Source organism: Rattus rattus, chromosome 3 (genome assembly GCF_011064425.1).
Source record: "Rattus rattus isolate New Zealand chromosome 3, Rrattus_CSIRO_v1, whole genome shotgun sequence".
Taxonomy (NCBI): domain Eukaryota; kingdom Metazoa; phylum Chordata; class Mammalia; order Rodentia; family Muridae; genus Rattus; species Rattus rattus.
The window spans coordinates 173242842-173269000 of NC_046156.1; the positions used below are offsets into that span (position 1 = coordinate 173242842).

General features: G+C 45.3%; 1 protein-coding gene across 3 annotated transcripts in view; it reads left to right on the top strand.

Annotated features, from left to right (window-relative positions):
- Positions 1 to 25673, top strand: part of Egflam (EGF like, fibronectin type III and laminin G domains) — a 173008-nt gene extending 147335 nt beyond the window's left edge. For 2 of the 3 annotated variants that reach the window (XM_032898808.1, XM_032898810.1), the window contains 7 exons: positions 1312 to 1492; positions 7995 to 8018; positions 9844 to 9922; positions 12900 to 13043; positions 20934 to 21017; positions 24039 to 24142; positions 24846 to 25673. In XM_032898808.1, coding sequence (XP_032754699.1) covers positions 1312 to 1492; positions 7995 to 8018; positions 9844 to 9922; positions 12900 to 13043; positions 20934 to 21017; positions 24039 to 24142; positions 24846 to 25000 — 771 coding nt within the window. In that variant the 3' untranslated portion in view covers positions 25001 to 25673. The remainder of the gene's footprint in view (positions 1 to 1311; positions 1493 to 7994; positions 8019 to 9843; positions 9923 to 12899; positions 13044 to 20933; positions 21018 to 24038; positions 24143 to 24845) is intronic. The other variant, XM_032898809.1, reaches the window with a different exon arrangement.
- Positions 25674 to 26159: the final 486 nt, after the last annotated feature.

Below are 26159 nucleotides of genomic sequence, written 5' to 3' on the forward strand. Positions count from 1 at the left end.
AGCCCTTCTTTCCTGTCCTCTAGAAAAGCTGTCCTTCCCTTCCTGACTGAGGCACTGTCCAGCAGGAGACAAATGCAGGGCTTGTATTGCCGGAGCGCCTTCTGCTGGGCTTTGTATTTTTCACCTGCAGAATGAGAAGAGGGAGATATGAGAAGGTTGTTTACTAGTGGCTTCTCTGATTCAGGACCTGGAGAGGTTTTCCCCCAACCTCACAGCGCTCTCCAAAGACGAGGTATATCTTTGGAAATGGAAGCAGATTCCCAGTAGAAAGCACCTCTGCTAACCTCTTTTAACATCCCAGACAATAGGAGATTCCCCCAACGTATTTCTTCTGTCAGTTGGAAAGCCGACAGCAGCTCAATGTACGTGGTCATCCTTCATTCTAAGTCAAGGGCTAAAAATGTTGGAAAAAGGTAAGGCACCGAATAATGTTTCCCAGAAATATATTACTCTGCCTAGAGCCATTTGTCAGGGAAGACAGAGCAGGACTTGTCACCCCAGGATGGATATGCATAGCAAAGAGGAAGCCTGAGCTTACCCGTACTTCTGGAGAGGATGTGGAGAGAGAGGAAACTCAGTAATGTCAAAGAAGAAAGACAAGAGGAATGAGGGGTTGGGTGGGGGGGGGAGACTTGGTGAGGGCCAGGTGCTGGTTTAGGCAGTATCACAAAGTTTACTAGGAAAGTGACTTATGGGAATATTGGTGAGAGGGGTCACTTACAGAAGCAGAAATCACCTCCAAACAGTTATATCATCAAAGCCCACCCCAGCATGGATGACAGTTCATAAAAGCCAGAAACCTGGATCACAAAGAGCAGCCTACAGGTCGCTCAACAAGTCGGAGTTTCCTTTCCCAGTGGTTCCTTTCTTCTTTGACATAGTTCTCCTGATCTCTGCTTCTTCCAGGTTATTGGCCTATCTCTTCCAGGATGCTAGGCCTGGGCATCTTCTAAGCAGCTCCATAGGTCTGAGAGTCTGTTTTGTAGCTCAGCTGCTCTGAGAATGTCTCTCAGCAGGCTTTATTGCTTATACACACTTGGGAGGAAGAGCCCTGGTGGTCAGTTTCAGGGACTTCTTGAAGCTATTTTGAGTTATTTGCTTCCAGTCTTAAGGAGTGTCCCGGCAGAGGTAATGGATCACAACAGAAGGCTCTCTTCGGCAGCTTCCAGATATACCACAGTCAACTCTTCTAAAGGATCCGTCTCCAGATTTCCGTTCTATGTTAACCACCTTCATTATCGGCAGCTCAGGTTTCTGACCTATAAGTTTGGTTTTTGAGTCTTGAATTTCTTTGTGTTTCTCTATCCAAAGATCATCCTAAATGACCGGACCATCCATGTGAGGCACGACTTTACATCTGGTGTGAATGTGGAGAACACAGCGCACCCCTGTGTGGGGGCCCCCTGTGCCCATGGGGGCAGCTGTAGGCCCAGGAAGGAGGGTTATGAGTGTGACTGTCCCTTGGGCTTCGAAGGCCTGAACTGCCAGAAAGGTACATTTGGGGTGGTTTTAGCTTTGCTTCTTGGAGGGCATGGAAGCCACAGACTGAATTATGGGGACTACTCTTTTTTTTTTTTTCCCCCACAGTACTTGGACTTGAACCCATAGCCTGACCCATATTCAGCAAATCACTGAATTGCATGCCCAGCCCTTTCTGTAATTTCTTATTTCGAAAGAACTTCTCACCAAGTTGCCCAGGCTAACCTTGAACTCATTTATAGCCCAGAAAGGCCTTGAATTTACAAACCTATTTCCTCAACATCACAAGAAGCTAGGGTTACAGACCTATTCCTTGAGATTTGGTAAGACCAGTGCTTTAAAAGGGAATATTGGTAATACAGGTACAGCTTTATGGGTCATTTTGATCAACAACTTTACTTAGTAACATGTATATGAGGTAGCCATTGTATCATATAAGGTACTAGAAAGGCTTAAGGAGAATTCAGTCAGAAAGTATCTCTGTTAGAGTAGGTAAGTGGCCTCTCTATTCCCTGCTCTGACCCCTTCCCTAAGAAACCTCTTGTAGGCTCTCTTCCAAAAGGTTAACCTGGACACAACAAAGTCTTAAGAATTGATACACATGAGCTACTTCAAAAACATCCTAACAAAGGAATCCCTTTATTTATGTACTGATAAGCATGTGGACTCCATAAAGAGAAATGTTGCCCAAACACAGAAAAATAGGAACAAGAAATGGAAGCTATACTCTATATACCATAGCCAGAGTATCTACCACCAAGGACTGAGTATAAACTAAATGAGGGAGTGCATAGAAGCATGTAGAAGGGGGCTTACTGATCACTGCATTAACACTAGCCACTATTAGTACTGATGAGAGAAATAAGCTCCCCTAGTGGGTACTGTGAGCTTCCATCAGGCCCTGTCTGAAAGGTTGAGAGGGCCCCAAACCACAGACCCTTCCTGTACCTACATAAAGGAAACAGAAGCCACGGTCTTGGCATCTTGGCCTGTCTGTACCTGTCCATATATCCCAGGCAGGGCTCCATAGACCAAGACATTTCTACCATGGGAATGACCCACCTGCCTGCCCCAAAGCTAGTTTCTGACTAAAGCAAACATCTCTGAAAGAAAACAGATCAATGAATCTGTAAAGGAACCCACATGTGCTTTCTTATGATTTTACTTGTCACAGATGCCTGATTTTAACCAAAGGAAGAAAAGTCTAGATTTTATAGGTAGACATTTTGTAAATGGAGTGGCAGCGGCCATGGAAAATATAAAAGATGCCGAATGTGGTAGTTAACAGCTCAGTAGTGTTTGTTACATTTACATGGTTCCTGGAGTTTGTCTAACAGAGCATGGCATTTTTTTTCTAAGCAAAGAAGAGTTACTATTTATGAACCTTGGATTGTAACAGGCACGTTGTTATGGCCCTATTAAAAGATGAATCTTGAAGGGATGTCTAGTTAAGGTTCAGGAGTAACCTGTGCCTTCAGAAACTTAAGTTTGGAGTCAGAGGAGGTGGCTCAGTTGGTAAAGTATTTGCTGTAGAAGCACGAAGACCTGAGTTCAACTGCTCAGCACCCATGTAAAAAGCCTGGTGGGACAGCATATGCCTTAAAATCCCAGGGCTAGGAAGGTGGGGAAAGGGAAATACTGGGGCTTGTAAGCCAGCTAGTATTGTGGAGATCAGTGAGCTCAGGACTCAAAAAGAGATCCTGTGCCAAAAATAGATAGATAGATAGATAGATAGATAGATAGATAGATAGATAGATAGATAGATAGATAGATAGACAGATGATAGAGAGAGCGAGAGATAGAAAGATAATAGTGATTGAAGAAGACTCCAAAAGTGAATGAATGGCTAAAGAAAGAAAGAAACAAACAAACAATGGAGAGTGACTGAGAAAGATACCTGATATCAACCTGTCTTCCACACACAAATATAAACATGTGTGCACATATCAGCATGAACTCTTAGATATGTATTATTTGTGTGCACATAAACTCATACACATATACATACACGGAAGAATGAAACTTGAATTTGGGGCTCATTCTTCACTGTTAGCCCTAAGTCTGATGGGTTGAAATAGACCATCCAGTTTGCTTCTGACACTGATTGTCTACGTATAAGATCTGGGCTTATGCGAACACTTAACTTTGGGGATTAAAGAAGGAAGGAAAGGGCATCTTATGATCTTGTTAGTCCCATGTTCTGTTACAGAACTTTGTCTGGATTAGACATAAAATGTTCACACAGTGGCTTTTGGACTCTAGGCTCTAGAATAACAGATCTCACTAGATTGACAAGACTTGGGTAAGAGGTAAGGGAGTGGGCCATGGCCGGGAGCAAATGGCTCTTTTCTGGAAAATCAGGCTAGAAGCTAAGGAAACATCAGCCACCCTGCACATTACCTTGGTATCCCTGCCAGCTCTGAAATGAAAATACTATTTAGGACGGGAAAGCTTTGCAAAGACCAGGAAGGCTTGCGTATGGGAGGTATCACCTACATTCCATATCTCCTCTCCTGTGACAATGACTTGGTGGATTAAAGGGGCTCTGTGACAGTTTCTTCAGGTTGCAATGGGCATGTAACTGTGGATGGTAACCTACATGCTGCTAGGATGTTGGAAGGATTGGGAAAATGTAAGAGAAATCGGCAGATTCTATCCCTTAGAGAGGGAAGACACCGAGACTCTGTGAGCTGGGCAGATCCAAAGCTAGAAAGACCAAGAGTGCTTGGAAGCCATCTGCTGTTGTCAGGGAGAATCCTGCCTCGTTCAGCAAAGGGGTTCTTCTACATTTCACAGCTGAAGCTTTTCCTACCTCAAAATAAATCTATATTTCAAAAGCAGTACTCTGCTCTAAACATTCAACACAGAAGGTTTAACTACTTTGGGTTTTTTGTTTTATTTTGTGATGTTTTTGTGTATGTGTTCTTGCCTATGATCTTTATTTCTTTGGCCTGGTCTTTCACTCTGTAGTCCAAGGTGACCTTGAATTAGTGACACTCCTCTTGCCTCCGATTCCCTCAGCTAGATTACATACATGTCTTCTGTTTTATGATTACAATTATTGTTGTTGCTGTTTTAAGCAAAGGGTCAGACAATTGAGTTAAGGCCCAGAACCAGACCTCACCTAAGCCACTCCAAGAGCACTTGCTTCAGGAAGAAGTTGGTTTTTTTCCATCATTACTCTGATGCCTGAAGGCTTTAGTAAAGAAGGACATCTGATACTTCTCCTTACCATTAGATGTCATAGGAGGATGGGAGTGAGAAAAAGATTCCAAACCCGTGCAGGCCTGCAGACCACCATGGGGAGTACACACACACATGCACATGTGTGCACAACACACACACACACACACACACACACACACACACACACACACACACACACACACACACACTGCACACAATTTCTCCACAGCATTTGCAGCTGCACAGAATCAAGTCTCACAGCATCAACCTCAGACTCCATGATGCTAGGGGGAGCTAGAGGCCCTCAGCTCCACCCATCACTTCTGGAGTCAACAAAACCATAAGGCTAGACTTCACTGGTGTGAATACTCCCAGTTTTAGAACTCTTTCCGCCCCCAAACTGTAGTGCCTCTTGCAATACTACTACTGTAGTCCCGCCTCATTGCAAGAGGGATGTCAGAGGCTAACCTCCAGCAGCACCATTTCCACCATGGGCCCTCTCCTTCCTTTCTTCTCCTTCTCTTCACACTCTCTCATCCACCCACACTCTCAGCCCCTGCAGCATCCCTTGTCTAAGTAAGCTGCCAAGAGTTTAGAGCTGAGCCTTTTGACGTGACTGGAAAGGGTTTTAAGGTCTATAATGACTGATTTGTGCATGACATTCTTCCTCCACAACCTCCTCGACACTTACAAACACATGCTTCCACATGCCCAAAGCAGGAGCTGGGGTCTGTGGTCAAATAAATTTGGATATATATGAGTTAAACAGTTAATGTAATGCACAGTTCTCACCTCAAAAAGAATGAGAAATTACACACATATATATGTATATATATGATTATTATTATGTGTGATATTATATATAGTTTATTCTGGAGCTAAGAGTGGCATTACCCAGGAACACAAGTTCAGTCAGATTGCTCAAAATATCCTGTTCTAATGCACTATTGGTTTCATGAGTTATTTATAGATATAGGGGGGAAAAGATAAATCAAAGCATTATTAAAATGTATTAGTGGGAGTGTCAGATAGTGGGTTACAGGAAAGCAGGGATATTTATGGTATAGATTTCAGATGCTATCTGATGATACACTTAGCTTCTAGCTTGGTGGAACCTAGTGCTTGTTAATACACCACAAGGTTTCCTGTGATAGTCACTAAAATTTTAGGTCAGACACAGAGGACAGACAATGGGTGACAATTAAGGAAGCTAAAGGTAGCCCAAGACAAATTGGCTCTGGCTTAACAACATTTCAATTCTCTACAATCAGAGGTTCTGATCTGTCAATCAGCCTTGCACACTTTTTCACATGGTGTCTTTTTTTTAACCTTTTCTGGAGAATTTCAGTTCACACAGCTCACTCTTCCGAGGGAACTCTAAGAGCCTTTGCTGTATTCAGAGTACCCCGTGGGTGAGCACAGGGCGCAGTTGTTTTTCCTGGGGCCCACCCATCCCCATAAGCAAACAAGTCACCCAAGAAAATAACTCGTTAGCTGTGGTTCCTGCCCTCCGTTCAGAGCAGCTGGGACTCGGGTGGCACGGAGTCAGGCCGGCCACTAGATGGGGACATTCCTCCATAGCAGGTAGAGTGTTAGCCACAACACAAAGCCAACGACCTTAGAGGCCCAGCCTGAGCCTAGGGCATAACATTCCTGAGCAAGGCTGGGTCTTAAAGATCCTTCTTCCCTGAGCCATGCTGACCTAACACTTGGGGTGCTTTATGCGGAACTTAGCAGATTTGTATTTTTGATATAGCTGATTTGGGTGATTAAAAAACTATTTTCTGTTTGTTTCATTGTGTAAGAAAACAGCTTCAGGAGATATAAACCCCACTTTTAAGACTATTCACTAAAACATGTTGCTAAAACATGTAAGTCGTGCATGCTGCTGGGGATTTATTTCCTGAGCACACCATTAAACACTGGGAAATGTTTGAGCTGCACTGGTCTTTAGTTAGCTGCGGGGCTAGTTGGATGGACAAAGATTTTGTCTATATATATCATACCCTGATAGATCAGGTTGTATAGACCTTATCCAAAATGCTTGGGACCAAAAACGTTCCGGGTTACAGACTTGTTGTTCTTAGAGTTTGAAAGACTTACACACACATAAAGAGATACCTTGAGGATGGGACCCAGATCTAAATATGAGGTTTGTTTGTGTTTCCAATATATCCTCTTTCCTGTAGAACCCGGAAGCAATTTTCTGCAGCATTTTTACTGTGTTCACCTTTCTGACTGACCTGCACCCCGATCTCGGGTGTGGAACTTTCCAGATGTCAGCTCCCTTAAATCTTTGGATTTAGAGATTGGGTGTGCTCAGCCTGTACACTAAAGAATTACATACCAAATAAACTGCCCTTGAAGGGTGTATCCAACAGCTGGTGAGCCCGTCATTCCCTGGCCTTGAGGTGTACCCAGAAGCAATGCTGCCCACCAGCCTCAGGGGTGTTGAGACAGTGAGTCCATGACACCCTCACGGTCCTCTCCGTGTAACGTATTGAGAGCTGTCCTTTCAACTCTTTATCAAACACTTCAAATCCCTCACGTAGCGGGTCGTCTTGGGTGTGTGGGGCGGGGGGGTGGGACTTGCACGTGGGAATTGCATTCTTCATTGGCAGTTTTTTCACCACCTGGACAGCCTGCGCTTTAGCATACAGATGCGAGGGAATGACAAGGCATTTTCATTAGTCCACAAACAGAGGAAAGGCCAGGTCTAAAGGTTAAGTTAAAGTATAAACATGTTTACAATAAAACTTAAACCATTGATGGTTGGGAAACCGGCTTGGTAGTCACTTCTGGAACTGGTGTTTTTTGAATGGAACTGCTTTTGACATGCACGCCTTCATGACTAACTTGAGGGCATTGTTGTGGCGCTTGATGGCGTGGTTTCTGGAGAATGCCTCGCCCTTAGTCGATCATAAGAAAACTTGGTTTCCAGAATCCAGCAAAGGGCAGTGGGGGAGCGTGTGGCTGATTGGTTTATTGTTGCTTGATTGCGGGCAGCCGGGAGTAGACCATTGACAGCAGGTAGCAAGCCATTTTTCAAGGTGTAGTAGAAAGGTGGGTTGAAGGTAGTGTGGCGGGAAGTTATGGTAAATGTCTCTTTGGTTCTCTGCCACCTTCAAGTGCAATAAACTCAAGGGTGAACAACACCAGCGATGCCCTGAAGAAACTGCCAGGGTTTCATGCAGCAGCCCAACCTCCATTTGATGGTGGGTCTTCCTTAGGCTTTGGAAGCAGGCAAGTGTGGTTGCCAGTGATCTGCGCAGAGTACAATGTCTGTGAGTGCTGATTCTCCATTTCTCTTTCATGCTCGCACCTGGCAGAGTGTGGAAACTACTGCCTCAATAGTAAGTACAGTAAGCTTGGAAGAGACTGACCGGCTTGGGCTCCCGCCAGAGACTGCCAGCCTTGGCCAGGCCCCTGAGCACAGGGCAGCCAACGGCAGGCAGAAGGGAAATGGGGTGAGCAGGAGTGGGCATCAGACACACCCACCAAGGTCCTGGGGATCTGCCTTCCAGCATGGGCACCCAAGCGAGCTCTTCCTTAATTGTGTCTCAGAGAGCTTGGCGTTCTAGTCAGCAGGTAGCTGGACTTCACTCTTGCAGACAGATGCCTCCTGGGGTCCTGTTTGCAGAGTGGACTTGTGACAAACACAGCATGATCAGTTCAAGAAGTCCAAAGAGAATGATGGCTCTTGGCCACAGGCCCACAGACAGGGCCAACAACAGCAGTGATGGGCCCTGGCTGTACCTCTCACCCTGGAGTGAGCAGGCCCACTGGGGCCTTCTTGGTTATGTTTAGCCCAGGGTCAGACTCTTATGCCATTCAGCTTGGGCACACTCCTCCTACTTCCTTATCAGCACAGTTCCTGAAATAAGGGACTGGCACCTCTACCAAGAGCTCCCACTCCCTCTTTTTCCTCCCTATCCCCCCCTCTTCCTCCAACCTGCACTCCCCCCAACCCCACCCCAAGAGTCCTGGGAGTTCACCCCTCATCCCTCTGGTCCTTCCTTCTCCTTTTGCTTTCCCAGTCCACAGTCTTTCTGCTCTCCCAGCTTGTGGCTGTCTATCCACTAACCTTTCTCTCTCATTCTCTTTGTATGTTTAAAAGTCAAACTGAAACTCTTTTTCACTGCTCACAGTCAAATGATAGATTTCCCTTCCCGAGTGTAGAGTCCTTAGGCACCGTCTTCTTCATATCAACCACATGTGTTCATGGAGCTATAACTGTCTCATAAGCTAGTTATGCTCTCATTTTACACACTTTATTTTCAGCGTGAGATCTACTCTACCTTGGTTTCTTTAAGCTGTTATTTCTGTATCTTTCCAAGGGGGAGGGGGAGGGGGGAGTGCGGTTATTTCCCTAGCAGAAATCCCCTCCACACACCCCAGTGTGAGACACCACACACGCCTGTTCTTTTGATGTATTTGAAAGTGGGATTCCTCAGGGTGACCAAGAGATGGGAAACAGGGAGGAAGGAAATTGGTTTCTAAAATATTAGAAAGTGGGAGGTGGGCAGGAGCCAAAATGGGGCAAGCCGCTCTGGTTCATGGTCTGCCGGAGTCCTAGCTGGGGAATTGGCCTTTACGATCTGTAGTTCTTGTTCTGAAATGGAAATGACAGGCCTACCCTGCTTCTTGTGCTTCTGCATGAGCCTGGAGGGAGGGCTTCATCAAATCTCACCCGAGGTGATGTCTGAAGGAAGAGTCAGAAGCTTCTCACTCGCTCACATCAGAGCTGGGGGCTTTGGAAGATGTCCCCAAATAAAGAACCCCACCGGGCCCTGTTTGAGGATGACTTTCTCTGCCTCCTTTGGCAAAATCCTGGGGTTATCCCCAGCTGCTCTCCACATGGCTCAGGCTCTCTTCCAGCTTCCAAGAAGCACTGGGGACAGTTCAAGTTTCAGCACATTGCAAAGCCTTCTCTGTAGAGCCAAGATTGGTGACAGTGACCGCCAGGCTCCAGAGAAAGGAGAGAGGGGCGAAACCCTTGCCAGGCCACTGGGCCAGGCCAAGCACATGCACAGCTAAGAGGAAGGGGCTGACAAGTCGTCAAACAGCACATTCCACAGACAGCTTTCCTGCCATGTTCCCGACGTGTGCGAGTACTGAAGTCAAGGTTGTGGGGGTGGCACACATGTCGTATAACCTCCATTTTCTGTTCTGTCTCAGCGATTACAGAAGCCATCGAGATCCCACAGTTCATCGGTCGGAGTTACCTGACCTATGACAACCCAAATATCCTCAAGAGGTAATGAACCCGAGACAGCAGCTTGCCTATTCCCTAGATGTCAGTTTCTTAATATCACTCCCTGAGTTTATCCTTATCGTCTCTGCCAGACGATAATTCTTCCCCTGGGCTGGGGGGGGAGGGGGGAGGGACACATGAAATAAACATAGAAACAAGAACAAAACAAACAAAACTAAACTTGGAGGCATCAGTTTTCCAAACAACCCTACCATAAGCACACCAATCCTTTACTGGTCAAAGGGCCTGGAAGAATAGCTCTTGCCCCTGGGGTTTCCAGTTTGAGAGGCAGAAGGAATTGATCGCTCCTAAAGCTGGAGTATGATTACATCATACCCGCCCCCACCTCTGACCTTCTAGAGCGTTCTTAGCTCTTTGCCGTTCTGGGCCATAGCCTGCAGAGCTGCCTGGAGCCGGTTGTAGAAGGCTTCAGCTGCTACCAACCAAATAGTTGGGAGCCATTTCCTGCCAGGACAGTACCTTTGTCTTCAAAGGTCCATGGTCCTCGGGCTCTGCCTGTACAGTGAATATGGCTCACGTCTCTTGGTGTGGACAGAAGAGCATGATATAGGCACGGAAGGCATGATACCGATGCTCAAGTTGCAACTTTCGTTCCCTGGGGACAGGGACGGGCTAGAATTTCCAGCGGCCTGTATATGTGGCAAGGATTGGGGTTGGCTCTTAAAGCAACCCTCCAGGCAGCCAAGCTTCTTGTTGGCAACTACAGTTTGTCCCCCAGTCCTTTGACATTGGAGCTGTTCATCCATCTTTAATCACCAGCAAAATTGTTCTAGGATTTTTTTTTCCTTCCCCTTTAGTTTGGGTAAACACTAACATGAAAAAAAAAAATCTTTAAAGCCACCATGCTTTAGGGTAGAATTTAGGGTATTGAGAAGCAAGACTAATTGGAAAATCTTTTCCTGGGTTGTGTGGGGTGACTGTAGGCACAACAGACTATTGTAGTGGTTTGAATAAGGATGGCCACCCTGGTCTTGAATACTGAATGGTTCCCAGTTGAGGGACTGTGCAGGAAGGATTAAGAGACATGGTCTTGTGGAAGGAGACAGACCCGGCTTCACTTCCCTAATCACGGCTTCTGTTTGTGGCCTTGGAATGAGGACTTAGATGAGAAGCAATCCCCAGACAAGGCGCACCCTTTGCTGCCTTTTCCTCTATCTCCCCAACAGCAGAAGGCCGTTCAGCACCCCCAAAGCAGAGCATAACCAAAGGAGTCCGAGTCTTCGGCCTCTAGTGCTTAGCCAGAGGCTACCAACTGTTAAGGGAACTACAGCCATGGTGGCAGTAAAAGGAGGAGAAGCCTCAAGTCAGAGCAACTCTGCTGGAGCGCATGCGTGGGCGTGTGCGGATAGACACATGTATGTGTGAAGTCACTCAGAGGGACATGTTCATGACCTCCTTCAGTGTAATGCCTTTAGAGAGTCAAGAAACATAAAACTCAGCTTAAAATGTCCTTAAAAGGAAGAGGATTTATTATAAGAAGTATACATACAGCTGGGCTAATTAATCCAGAGAACTGGCAGCATCCTCAAAGACCCCAAATCTCACCCATGTTTGCCATGTTCCTTCAGGTTATTCCCTAGCTGCCAATAGGACACTCATAAAATGATTATCAAGTTAGACAATGTCCTATAGGAGTAAAAGGACTCTCACTACAGAGAAGAAAGCTTCTGAAGACTCCTAGTAAACTGTGTAATAACTTATGTGTCCATTCTTAAACCAAGCATTGATCAGAGAAACCAAATTGGCTTGACTGTATTGGCCAGCCCGTATTGCCAAGGGAGGAGGGAAGGAGCAAGACTGGAAGTGAGAGACCAGCAGGTTCCTAAAGAACTGTCCAGGGTTGACTTGTCTGTAGCTGGTCTGGTGTCCCTCTGCATGAGGAAGACAAGCTTGATGCTTCCTCTCTAAATCAGGCCGTGGTAAGCCTAGACGGAAGTCCCCTCCCCTCTTCCTAGCATTTACTATTGAATGCACTATACAGCTCTGAAATTAAGCATGAGGGAGACAGAGCTATGGTAACATGGAAAATGGAAAGGAGAACATTTTCTCCCTGTTCTTCTTACCAGAATGGGTAAGACAAAAAAAAAAAAAAAAGAGCTATGTGTGCTCCTTGCTTGTTACTACTGTTTATGTCCTACCTGCAGACTCGAACCCACATAAGTGGTACTGGTCAATGTGTGAAAATCTGGAGATCTAAACTCCAGGATCCTTGATTTTAGGTTCTAGGAGTGCCTTACTAATGCAGAATATTTCCTCCTGCCTTACCTTTTGCTGGAGACCCTCAGGCCACATCAGATAAATGCTAGTAATTTTAGTCAGATGAGTTTCTAAACTAGCCTTAGGAGCTGATGGGCACACAGAAGCCCAGTGGCCTCTTCCCAGAAATTCAGACAGCCCAGACGCCATCTCGCTTGGTGTCCACTGTCCTCGGAGCTCTATCATGGCACCCTTCTAAGACCAACAGCCACTCCATCAAGTCACCTCCTCTGAGCCAGTAGGCCTTGTCTGTCCCCCCCATTCCAGAAATGCCCCAATAACAGTCACTGCTGCCCTGGCTGGCTTTCCACTGCCATGATTCCATCCCAGAGAAATTTCAGATTTGAGCCTTGTGGCAACTAGGAGGCCCCCTTTCTGCTTCAATGAGGATCAGCTCCCCAAGAGTCATTGAGTAACAGGGAAGAAAAGAGAAAGTCTAGTGCACAAAAGCCACCTGCCTGGGACTGGGATATTGTCCAAAAGTCTTGCTTTGTAAGCACCCTGTTGTAGGGCAAACATTGCTGCTCCGTGAGCATCCAGAATGTCTGTGAAGGGTGAGACCAGCAGGGACGATGCTCCTCCCACTCTCCCGTGCACAGAGAGGCCAGATCACCTACACACCTGGATGCTTAGGGAAGTCCAGCAGGGATGACTCAAAACAGATGTTGGTGGTTGAGCTCATGGGCTCGTGTATTCCCTCCAGGGTGTCTGGATCAAGGTCAAATGCTTTCATGAGGTTTAAGACAACCGCCAAGGACGGCCTGTTGCTGTGGAGGGGGGACAGCCCCATGAGACCTAACAGCGACTTCATTTCCCTGGGTCTTCGGGACGGAGCCCTGGTGTTCAGGTAATTTCTTCCCAAGCTGCCTTCAGCAGCATCTTGAAGTTTTTTTTTCTCAAACAGGGCAGCAATGCAGGGATGCAGCAGTCAGCCCCAAACACACTCCTCTGGAGTTGGCAAGAGCTGAGGGCTCCAGTCTCATTCCAGTCCCCTGATCTTGTTTTCCAATATTGACATCATGCCCAGGAGGCAAATTTACACCACTCTCCATGTTTGCCAATTCATTCCAAGTTTTATTAGACTACTGTCATACACACTTGTCTATATCTTGTCTCTTACTGTGTTCAGGCGGCTGTAGAACTCTAGGGTAGCTTCAAGGGAGACAGGCAAACGCTCAGTAGCTATTATCTGACCCCCTGGAGAGCAATTCTGTGCCCCTTGTTCTAGTCTCTCTCTACTGTTTGCTTCCCTCTTGGGAACTAGAAGCCGTGGAAGTGATACTGGCCATCGTGGGAAGATCTGAAGATCTGAACTCCAGGAGCCTTGGCTTTACGTCCCATCTGCTTCCCCTTAGCTACAAAGCCTGAGGGCACACGTTGCTTTGTGGCGTTCTGCTGCTAGGAGAGGCAGATTCTTGTCTCCACAGAGCAACTCCACACCTGGAACTTTGTAAATTCTTGAGCGGTACTAATAAGGCCATCCCAGAAGCATTTATTTTCTCTCTCTCTCTCTCTCTCTCTCTCTCTCTCTCTCTCTCTCTCTCTCTCTCTCTCTCTCTCTCTCCCTTCCTTCCTTCCTTCCTTCCTTCCTTCCTTCCTTCCTTCCTTCCTTCCTTCCTCTCTTCCTCTCTTTTTTATGTGCACTGCTGTTTTGCCTCCCTGTATGCCTGTGAGAGGATCCAGGTCCTCTAGAACTAGAGTTACAGACAATTGTGAGCAGCCATGTAGGTGCAGGGAATTGAACCCTGGTCCTGTGGAAGAGCAGCCAGTGTTCTTAGATGCTGAGTCATCCTCTCACAGGCCCTTACTTACTTTTTTAAAGGTTAATTTCTTAAATTATTGAAATTTGTGTGTGTGTGTGTGTGTGTGTGTGTGTGTGTGTGTGTGTGTGTGTGTGTGTTCTGTCTGTTGTATTTTATTTTTGAGTCAAGATCTCATTGTTCGGTCTTGGCTGACAAGAACCTTTCTGTATAATCCAGGTTGTTAAATTCACTAAGCTGGGCCTGTCTCTGCCTCCCTAGCATTGGGGTGAAAAGCATTTACCGTGTCCACTCTGCGGTTCTCAGTTCTTTTAAATGAGATTATACAGCTCTCCATGCTGTCAATTGGACGGCTGTGCCACTGTTAAAGAATTACTGGGTCAGGCGGTGGTGATGCACATCTGTAATCCCACTGAGCAGCTGTGCCTTTGCAGAACTTGGAGAAATGTCAATCCCAGGCTGCAGCCTCACCGGGCTGCATCTTGACCATTTCCCCCACAAGGTTCAGGCCTGCTCAGAACCTCTGCTTTGGCTCTGGGTCTTTAGCCCCATGGGAGGTATTGTTAAGGATTTGTTAAGCTTTTACTCCTAAAGAAGGAGCCTTGAGGGTTCATTAAAAAAATAAGAAGTTATTTGAAATTGTACCAAAGGAGAGAATAAGGACATGGTAAATACTGAATTCCCTGCTTAAGTCAGTCACAAGCTGGAGACCGTGGGGTTGCTGCCGGGTAGGAAAAGATAGTGTGAAGCTATTGAATTTGAAGAGAAGGCATTTTGAGAGGAAATGTGACTCCCCTAACATCATACCTGCTCTGTGATTCAGCCTTGTGATAGGGGACATTGTCGCAGAGCAGGACTGACAGGTGAGGGACAGCTCTTCTCTAACTATACCTTCTCCCCTGATCTGTTCTGTTACCCCACCACGGCTCCCCACTCTTTGTTGCCCCAAGGAGCTCTTCCCACCCCTGTCAGCTCGCTGCTTCAAAGTCATTTCTTTGTGGTTTTCCTGTGGTTAACCTCACTCAGGCCTCAAGTGCTTGAATGTGCCCAGAAAAGGGAACTGAAACAGGAGCTGAGTAGAGGGCGGGGTAGCCCAACTCCCCCTCAACTACCAGCTGAATTCACTGCGTGGGGACCTGACCACCGGCTCCCACCAGCTCTGCCCTCACCCTAGGCCCTGAAGGAGTCCATGGCAGCCCCTTCTCAAGACTACCACACTTCTAATCCCCTATTCCAAGCTTTACTCATGCTCTAGGTTACTGCTTCTTTCTCAAGTTGCTGAAGTTGTCTCTGTGCTTTCTTGTGTTCCGTATAAAATATACTGGGGCCCAGGAAGGGATACAACTGACACCCACATGTAGAGCCCCCTATTGCTGTTCACTGGACATTTCCATCTGGGTAGTTACCCTACCACATCCATCCACCCAACAAAGATGCATGGGGAAGGTTAGGCTGAGCTGAGATCAAGCAGGGTTATGATGTATTCAGGTGGTCTAAAAAACCCAGCACACAGTGAGACACCTTCACTGGGGAGCTGTCCCATAGGTAGATTCCTGGGCTTGCCCACCCTAGGCTCTGATAGAGTTAGTGAGATTACACACAGGGATTTTATTAGTACCAAGCAACCCAAGTGTTTTCTAGAAAGCCCCCCCTGAGACATAGGATCTGAAGTAGCTTCTGGGTCCCACATACTTGATTCCCCCGGCTGTGTGATTCCCCACAAACTTCTACCTTCTCTCAGCCTCTGGCTCCTGGTCTGTGAGAGAAAAGGCTGTTTGGGAGGATTTGGTGGGAAGGTGTGTAGGCACACACCTGTCTTCCCAGCTCTTCTGAGGTGGAGACAAGGAGGTTAGGAGTTCAAGGCTATTTTCAGATTCATAATGAGTTCTATAGGCAATGTGTACTACATGAGTCCTTGTCTCAAAATAAAACATAAAAAATAAAAAGATAAATAAAGCAGAACAAAATATTCTAAATGGGGAACTTGCATCAGCAAGGCATAGAGCGTACACTATTCTCCAGGATGCACACACTCACTCTTAAGGTTGCAATGTTTCTAATACAAACAGGAGAGAGATCCTGAGATAATAAGATGTACTCAACTGTCTAGACTCTGTGGTGGTTTGAATAGTTTTGGCCCCCATAGACTCATGTGTTTGAATGCTTGGCCACAGGGAGTGGCACTATTTTTTTTTTTTTTTAATTAGCTTGAGTATTTCTTATTTACATTTTGAATGTTATTCCTTTCCGGTTTCGGGCCAACATCCCCTAACCCCTCCCCCCCCCTCTATATGGGTGTTCCCCTCCCCATCCTCCCCCCATTACCGCCCTCCCCCCCAAGAATCCCGTTCACTGGGGGTCCAGCCTTGGCAGGACCAAGGGCTTCCCCTTCCACTGGTGCTCTTACTAGGCTATTCATTGCTACCTATGAGGTTGGAGCCCAGGGTCAGTCCATGTATAGTCTTTGGGTAGTGGCTTAGTCCCTGGAAGCTCTGGTTGGTTGGCATTATTGTTCATATGGGGTCTCGAGCCCCTTCAAGCTCTTTCAGTCCTTTCTCTGATTCCTTCAACGGGGGTCCCGTTCTCAGGTCAGTGGTTTAATGATGGCATTCGCCTATGTATTTGCCATATTCTGGCTGTGTCTCTCTGGGGAGATCTACATCTGGTTCCTGTCAGCCTGCACTTCTTTGCTTCATCCATCTTATCTAGTTTGGTGGCTGTATATGTATGGGCCACATGTGGGACAGGTCCTGAATGGGTGTTCCTTCTGCCTCTGTTTTAATCTTTGGGGAGGGGCACTATTAAGAGGTGTGTCCTTGCTGGAGTGGGTGTGTCCTTGCTGGAGAGGGTGTGTCCTTGCTGGAGAGGGTGTGTCCTTGCTGGAGTGGGTGTGGCCTTTTTGGAGGAAGTGCATCACTGTGGATGCAGAGCTTTGAGGTGAGATATATATAGATATAGATATAGATATAGATATAGATATAGATATAGATATAGATAGATATAGATATAGATATAGATATAGATATAGATATAGATATAGATATAGATATAGATATAGATATAGATATAGATATAGATATAGATATAGATATAGATATAGATATAGATATAGATATAGACTCGAAGAGAGCCATCTTCTGGCTGCCTGAGGAATTCCAGGCTCCTCCTGGCTTCCTTCAGATCAAGATGTAGAACTCTTGGCCTCTCCAGCACCAGGTCTGACTAGATGCTGCCATGCTTTCTGTCACGATGATAACTGACTAAACCTCTGAAACTGTAAGCCAGCCCCAATTAAATGTCCTTTATAAGAATTGCCTCGGTCATGGTGTCTTTTCATAGCAGTGGAAACCCTAGCAAAGAAACAACGGCCCTCACCCAACTTCAGTTCCTATGCTAACTTGCCACTGAGATTCTTACCAGCGAACAGGAGCGAGCAGAGCAATGGAACTCTCAAGCAGAACACCTTTAGGAGCCACAGAAAGAAATCAAAGTGCTCACTGAAATGAGTGTGACTTTCAGTTTATTGTGCTTTGTTTCATTTTAGTCTGTCATACGTGGAGCACAAAACCAACCAGGAAGCTTTATGGATGTCATCTAATGCCCTTTCCCACTTATTTTGACCACATAATTCTTTCAGGTACCAGAGACAAGGATGAGATCCGACATTAGTAAAGTGCCCTGTACCGTGGTTTAAAGGGGACATTCTTAGAAATGTCACCACATGAAGGCCTGAAAATACCCAACTAATTTCCAAGGGCCACTGCCCAGAGCCACTTCTAGGTGTCCCACCTTGGTGGCTAGTCTGTCAGCCATTGGTGTACACCAAGCTAGGTGACTTGGTAGTAAGGGTCAGGGGACATTGATAGAACAGCCAGGCAAGCATTTATGTATTGCTTTATTGGCTTGATCGCAAGGCACAATTCCTGTGCAGTACACATCTTCTCAGTGGCCAGTATGGGGAAATTTAAAATATGTAGAGGTAGGTGTGTTGGTGAATGACTATGGTCTCAACACTTGGGAAGTAGAAACAGGATGATGGAGGATTTCCAGGCCAGCCTCATCTACACTGTAAGTTTGGGGCTGTGTATGTATTTGATGCATATAAAATAATCTAGGGACAGTATGGTTCTTTGTGGGTCCTAAAATTATGGAGTCAGGACTGGAAAGTTAAGTCATGATAGTGGGATTTGTTTTTTTGTCTGCCAAACTGTATTTTAACTCCTTTGTGCATGTTCTGTCCTTCAAGAGAGTAAGAGAGCTAATGGCTGCAGAAAAGAATGAAGTCTACCCTTGCTCCACCTGGTTCTAATACAATGGGAATGTTTTAGTCACCGGGACACTGACTGGCACATTCAAGCGTGGCTCCCTGCAGTTACACACAGGTTACCTGATTGTAGGACCTGGGTGTTCATGACACTTTAGTTACATGTTTATCACCTTGGGTTCATGCCTTACAGGCTCCCCTCCCAGAGGAGAACTCAGGAAGTTAACTCCTGATGGTGCATTGTCAACCTCCTAAATAAGCTTCACCAAGTCCCACAATTTTGGCATGGTGACATTATTTATTTAGGTCCTACCATGTACTGTGTTAGTTAACTGTCTCTATAGTCCTTCAAGGAAGGTGTCTTGCCTATATTTAATAGAATTAGGCAAGTCATCCTAAGTCATGGAGCTGGTAAGTTGACAAGACTGAGGGTCCGGGCAGGTCTGTAGAAAGTGAATATCCATGCTCTGCCATCCATGTTGTTTTGCTCAGCAAAGCTACATGCAGTGAGTTAACTAATTCTCTAGCTCTGCTTCATGATCATTCCACATTTATTTATTCTCCCACCCATTCTGTGTGTGTGTGTGTGTGTGTGTGTGTGTGTGTGTGTGTGTGTGTGTGCTCACTTCATAGTGCACATGTGGAGATTAGAGGAATACTTCAGGAAGCTAGTTCTGCCCTTCCGCCCTGAGGGTCTTGGGGCTTGAACCCTGACTGCCAGGATTCATGCTTTATACTCTAAGCAACCCTACAGACCCAGGTTCATTCTTTTCTTCAAGAAGCTTCAAGAAGCATTTGTCTCCCACATAAGGTATTCTCCAAAACCGCACCTTCTGGCCAGTCTTTCATAGGAGACACTTGATGTGGGGATATGGGCTGTACAGTGGTGGAGATTTTAGGGTTGCAGTGGCAGCTCTGTCCCTTGGTTTATCAAGACTTTGCAGCTTCTATTCTTGGTTCAGTGCTGGGGCTGTGTTGTTTCTTTGGGTCTCTGTTAGGAAATGAACGAGCTGTAGAACTTTCTCTGGGAAAACTGAGTGCTTTCTATTCTCACTCTGTTCTCAGAACAAGGATCTCTGGAGGAACCAACACTTTATCTCAGCCTCCCTCTCCCCGCTACAGTGTGTAGACTCCTCTCTTCCCACAATTCGAGCAAAGCTGCCCCTGTGGGCCTCTCTCTGGACGTTTCAGCACGTGGTCTGATTGTGTTATCCAGGGAAGGTCTAGGCAGTTGGCTCCCTGCCCAGGCTGGAGTAGTCACTCACTAAATATTTGCTGGATTGAATTAAATTAGAATAAAGGAATGGACGGTGAGTGGCTGGAAAGGGCTGTTTCTCTTGGGAAGCATGTTTTCTGATTCCTTGAGGGTTTCAGAGTATCTGCGAATTGAGATGCTACAAGGTAGGTCTGGTATTGAAGGGGGAGGGGCAGAGAACACAAGATGTTCAATTTTCTTTCTCACCTCTGTGATTTAAGGCAAAGATATCTTCATCTCTTTGCAGTTCGGCTTACTCTACAATGCTGGGGGGTTTTTTTTGTTGTTGTTGTTGTTTTGTTTTTTTGTTTTTTTTCTTTCTTAAAATGAAAAACGCTTTGTAATTTCCTAAGAGTTCTGTAATAAATTATCATGAAATTTATAACATTAAAAAAAAATCAATGTTTGGCCAGGTGTGGTTGTACACACTTTTAATCCCAGCACTTGGGGGGACTGTGGCAGATAGACCTTTGTGAATTCGAGGCCAGCCTGATCTACAACGGGCTGCTACACAGAGAAATTGTCTCCAACAAACAACAAAAAACAACAAAAGCAAAATAAAACAAACAGCAAACAAAAAACACCCCACATGTCCCCACCCCCAAATCAATGTTTGTATGGTTCTGGAGACTAGAAATACAAAATTCAGCATGTCACCAGGACGGCTTCCTGGTTGGGACCGAAGGGGTTCTGTTGGTGTTTTGATGCTGAGTGGGCAGTCCTGGTGTTTCTAGCTAATAAATGGATGCATAACTGCAGCCTTAGCCTTCATTGCCACAGATCATTTTCCCCCATGTGTCTGGTACCAGTCATACTGGTTGACTATCCCTTCAACCCAGTGTGGCTTCATCTTAACTAACTGCAAACAAGGTCGTAGTCCGAGGTTCATGGTGGGCAGAAATTTTGGAGAAACACTGTGCAAAGCAGTGCAGATGATAAGATCTTCTCATTAGTTCCAGTGCAGTAGCTACAATGCTTGCATACGTGTGCCTGGATCACCTCGACGACTTTCCAGTATGGGAAGTAAGGCCATCACAAAAAGGCAGCTGCCCTGTGATTCATTCTACTGAATAAGGTATCTGGATTAGTCAAAGCTAATAAGTAAAAGGGTGGCACTCAGAGCTTGGGGCAGAGGAAGCTAGAGCTGTGCCATATTCATTTTGCAAGATGGACATATCCTAAATGTTCGTGACATATGAATATTCTTAATGGTCCTGAAAGGTACACATAAAATAGCTTAGATGGTAATGCTCATCCTACCACAACTGAAAACGTAAAAATGCTGTTCATTCATGTACTAAGCTGGAAAGTGACCCCCTTCTGTGCCAGCCTTGTTACCTCAGTTAAGGACATTACACTCTGGGTGAGCTTTGGCATGAGAGCCTTTGTGAATGGGCAGCTCCCTGCACTTGCGTGTTTCATCGTTTCTTTCCTTGTTTGTCCCTAACAAACCTTTAGCTACAACCTGGGCAGTGGTGTGGCTTCCATCATGGTGAATGGTTCCTTCAGCGATGGCCGGTGGCACCGAGTCAAGGCTGTCAGGTGAGCATCTACAAAAAGGGAGAGAGAGCCAGGCTACGAGCTCACCAAATTTCACTGTGTATATTCCCTTACCATCACACTGTGCTACATAAGAACATTTTTATACACGTGTACAATGTATGCTGAGCACATCCCCTGCCACACATCCATCTTCCCCACCCTTTCCTTTGGCCCTCTTATTCCTACTTCCCTTAGGCTATCTTATTCCTACTTCCATAGCATATGTATGTATATGATTTTATTTATCTGTAATGGAAGAGACCACCCAAGAGAAAAAGAAACTTATATTCATCTTTGTGAGACAAGCTTGATTTGATTAATATGATTCTATCCAGGAGCATACATTTTCTGAAAAATATAATTTTTGTTCTGTCTATATGGCTGAAAAAATATACATACCACATTTTCTCTAACCACTGGGTGGTTGCTTAGTACCTAGGTTGCTTCCGTAACTTAGCAACAGTTATTATTACCACACTTTTGAACAGCACTGCAGTAGACATTGATGAGAAAGTATCCTATGACAGGTAGGGTTAGATCCTTTGGAGTTTTGTCAAGGAGCAGTATGACTGTAACATTAGACTTACTGAGGTATCTCCGTATTAGTTCCCATAGTGGTTAAACTAGTTTACATTCCTACCAGCCTTCTATAAAGGTTCCCGCTGGTCTCACACAATGAAAATTTGAGGCCATGAAGACCTTATAGGATGTTCTAAATGCCCTTGCATAAGCGATCCCCTCCCCTTTCAAAGAATGTTATCTAAGTGTTAGAAGTCATATATGATCACCTAGCCCCCATGACATATCTGTGCCCTCCTAATGACTTTTGATTAACTTTTGGGCAGATCATTCTTGTATCTTTATAATTTTGTTGCGTGAGTCCTTACTTCTATGTTTTTAGAAAAAATAAAACACAAGTCTAAATCAGCAATGCTGATACGGCATATTAAATTAGTCCAAGGTGAAAAGGAATCGATACTTTGATTGTAGTTCCCTGAAAATGTGTATAACCCTTGCTGGGGAATCAGATGATGGCCAATGTGAGGTCTGAGAGCCACGGGGCCTCAGCGTCATCAACTTCATCTTCTACTCCCCTGTAGGCTGTGTTAAGACCATCCTTATTTAGCCCCCTGCCCTGACCATGGGGCCTACCATGGAACCTCAAAAGGGATTTGAAGACACAGACACAGACCTGTGTTTGTCTGCTACTAGGCATCCCAAAGTCCAGATGTATGCCTAGGGATCTCAATAAGCTGAAACTCTAGTTGTTACAAAAAGATCAATGATTTTCCATAATGCAGATTTACAGGTTTGGATCTCATTTTTTTTTCTAGAAAACAGATTGAACGCAGAGTCATGCCCTAGCATTCAGCTTGTGAAAGGTTCATTTCTCTCTTCCTCATTTACAAAAGAGGTTGCACACAGGCATCTCCAAAGGAATGTGAAATGCTTTGGTTCTCAATTCCAACCTCATTGAATCCCAACAGCTGCCCCAGGAACACCAGGCAATATACCCTGCTTCTATCCTTGGGTCAAAATGGTTGGTAGAATAGCCACACAATGTAGAAGAGTTTAACTTTCATAAATATTGTGGTTTGATTGTGTATATAAAAATACACAACGTTGTAGATACCAGTCCCTTCCTAGACATCTAAGGAAACAGATGTTAAATGAATTTCCCAAAACTATATAAATTGCTGTGGGCAGAACCTAACATCAAAAACCATTTCTGTTCTACCCCATGATGTAGCCCACACACAGGGATTTCAGATGCTTGGGAGAAATATCGTAGTGGAATGTTCTCTCAGGAGAAACTCATATGCCAGACATCAAGCTCGGCATGTGCAGACAGCTTAGTAGACATAGCCCCTCCTATTGACATGAGCCATCTCATCTCTAGTCTAGGGTTACAGTGAGAGCTGAATAGGGGATTCAGGAGCTCATACACTGTAAGTCGTGAACAGGCTGGCCTAGTGGAAACTGAGTGGATCGAGGCCTTAGCTGTCACATATGGCAAGAAGGACTGGGCTGATCTCAATTCTCTACCGAAGGCTCCAGGTCAGAGATAGTAAAATAAACAAGAGAGGGAATCTCTAAGGGGAAGTGGGCTCTGCTTTGTACACTGTCTTGCTTTGAATGATTCTGGTCTTGCGAGCATGACTCCTAATAGAGTAGAGGAAATACCTTATCTATCCAACATCTTGTGCCAGATAATTTAGACACTGTGCTTTATAACATTCCATATCTACAGAAATTTAAGATCTGTATTTTGCATTCTTGTGCATAATAATAATCACATGACAATATGTAGATAACTACAGCAACATGCCTCTTGGTCAACCTCAATAGACCAAGATGTATGCTAGGCCCTGTGCCCCTGTGCTTTGCATGTTAACAGATGGTCTGCACAGTAGCTTTGGAAGTTGACCCTAGTTATTGCCATTGCATGTACAGAGGTTAAGCTTTAAAGATTCATTTGTTCATGCATCTATTATGCGTCATACACTATTTAAGATACCCAAGACACATTCAGGAAAACCAGTTCCTTCCCTTGGTGGTCTTGCATTTCTGTAGGATGCGACAATGAGTAATGAAGACAACAAGGTGCATTATGTCTTCAACTCAGAAATATAAAAAAATGAAAATATGCTCATAGTTGATGAGATCAAGTAAGCCAGAGTGGTTTAGAGTAACGGGGGGGGGGGGCAGTGCAAACAAGGCAAATTGTGGAGGCCATTGCCCATCATAGCATCCAGGTATGAGGGTGGAAAAATCATTTCTGAACTACAGAGGACGTGGCAGGAAGACATTCTTGAAAACTCAATGAATGAAGAGATATGGTATCAGGAAGGGAGCTCGGGTTGGTCCCACTTCTGATGGGATTATAAAAGCTGGCATTTTGTGGAACTGTTTTTACGACCTCATTACTTAGCACGTAGTAGGTACTTTCATCCCGCTAAACCAAAATGATTTCATCAACTCTAATAATGATAGTTTATTTCAGTTTACTTTGCTTTGCAGGGATGGCCAGTCTGGGAAAATTACGGTGGATGACTATGGAGCCAGAACAGGCAAGTCACCTGGCCTGATGAGGCAACTTAACATCAACGGGGCCCTGTATGTGGGTAAGTGACCTTGACCAAAGCCTAATCTGTCAGGCCTTTTCCTCCTTCCCTCATTAGCCCTTTATTTGTTGTCCCACGACTGTATACTCCACAGGGTCAATCAAATACCTGGAAATCAGGAAGCTGTCCAAATAGTCCATTCTTCCATGTTCTGAACTTCTGACTCACAGCTGAGGTGGCAGGAAGGGACTCACTCACATCGCTTTTGTGCTTGGGAGTGATCCATCAGGAAAAACCATACTTTTTTTTCTTCTTTTGTTTACGGAATAGGAACCTTCTAAATATAGCCATATGAATTCTCTCTGAGGAAAGAGGATCTGGCTGTGTGTGTCCTCTCTCAGAATAGAATGAGTAGAATTCCTATAAATGGCTAATAATCTACTACACAGACAAAAAAAAAAAGGCGTGAATTGGTACCTTTTTGTTTTCTAAATGAGCTTAATTAAAAGCAGCCAAGACAGCGCCTATTGTTGATGTCACACAACATTTAAAAATCTATTGGAGAACTATTTGGTTTTAAGGTTGTCAGCTGAGCCAGAAATCAACCTTTGTAGCCTTCAGAGGTGTATTCAATTGATCAAAATTAATCGAATGTGTGTGATGTACTAGATGCTCTGTCCCTGGCCGGGGGACCATAAAGGACCTCCAACTGATGACACCTCTTCCTGGTTCATTTTCTGTCCCCCTCTTTGCCTCCTCACAGGTGGAATGAAGGAAATTGCTCTGCACACGAACAGACAGTACATGCGAGGCCTTGTGGGCTGCATCTCCCATTTCACCCTGTCCACCGATTACCACATCTCCCTTGTGGAAGACGCTGTGGATGGGAAGAACATCAACACTTGTGGGGCTAAGTAACACCAGCTGGCCTTGCCCAAGGGACATTGACAGCCTCTATCCTGAAATCCCAGGGGCCCAGAGACCCTGCCTGATGCTGCACTCAGAGGTCTTGAAATCAGGTGTGTTTACTTTCATCGAGGACAAAGTACACCCTGGTGAGAGCCAAGACTGAAGGCCCTGAGTGGCCTTCTCTGCTAATGCCCTGTGGACCAAACCCAATGGACTACTGTGGATGGGAAGCATTGGACTTTGTCACTCAACGTCTAGAGTCTGTGAGAGATGATATCAGTGCAAGCTCTGGAAAAACTCTGCTGTAGCTCAATGGCTGTGCTGTATTAGAGAGAGCCAGACTGGGTGAGAAAAGAGTGAATGAGTGAATGAGAGAGAGAGAGAGAGAGAGAGAGAGAGAGAGAGAGAGAGAGAGAGAGCGCAGAGATAAGCAGAGAGAGACAGAGAGACACCCCTCCGAATAGTATTAAAATATTTTTGCTCTTCCTTGACTTATGACGCTAGCAGAATGACTGTGTGACCCTGAACTTCATACTTCCAATCTCGGTCTATGGATTGTGTAGATTAACCCCTTCCATGCCTCGCTGGCTGACTCAATGTGCTCTGTCTAGTTCGTGAAAATAAAAGTCAGGGGGTAAATTAAACATATAATAATAATCAGATTGTGACCTCCTTCCCCCAAGCTTACCTCTAAGGTAAATATTCTTTTTTTATGATGCAGAGTGAAGAAGGTGGGCCCCCTGATTTTGTAGCTGTACTTTTTGTATGTGTCTCTTTTTATAGCCGCAGACTGTACACCTCATGGTGTGCTTTGGAAAGTTAGTGGCCGATCTGCCTCACGGCATACCTTCCTAATAGTTTTCCCACAAAGGACACATGGTTGAGTCGCTTGTAGTGTCGGTGGAGTGGTAGAGAGTGACTAGGGTGGGCTACTGGCAGAAGGGACCATTCTCTTTCAGTCTATGCTGATGGTTCAATATATGCTGATGCGTCCTACGATGTATGTGACGCTGTCCAAAGTGAAGAGATTAAAAGGCATGTATCACCGAGGTGGGTCATGACCATTGTTGTTTTAAGAGAAGGAGAGTATCTGTAATAAACGTGAATAAGGGAAAGAGGAAGAACTCATTCAGTCATTTGCAGAGGTGCGCCTGATCATGCAGAAGCC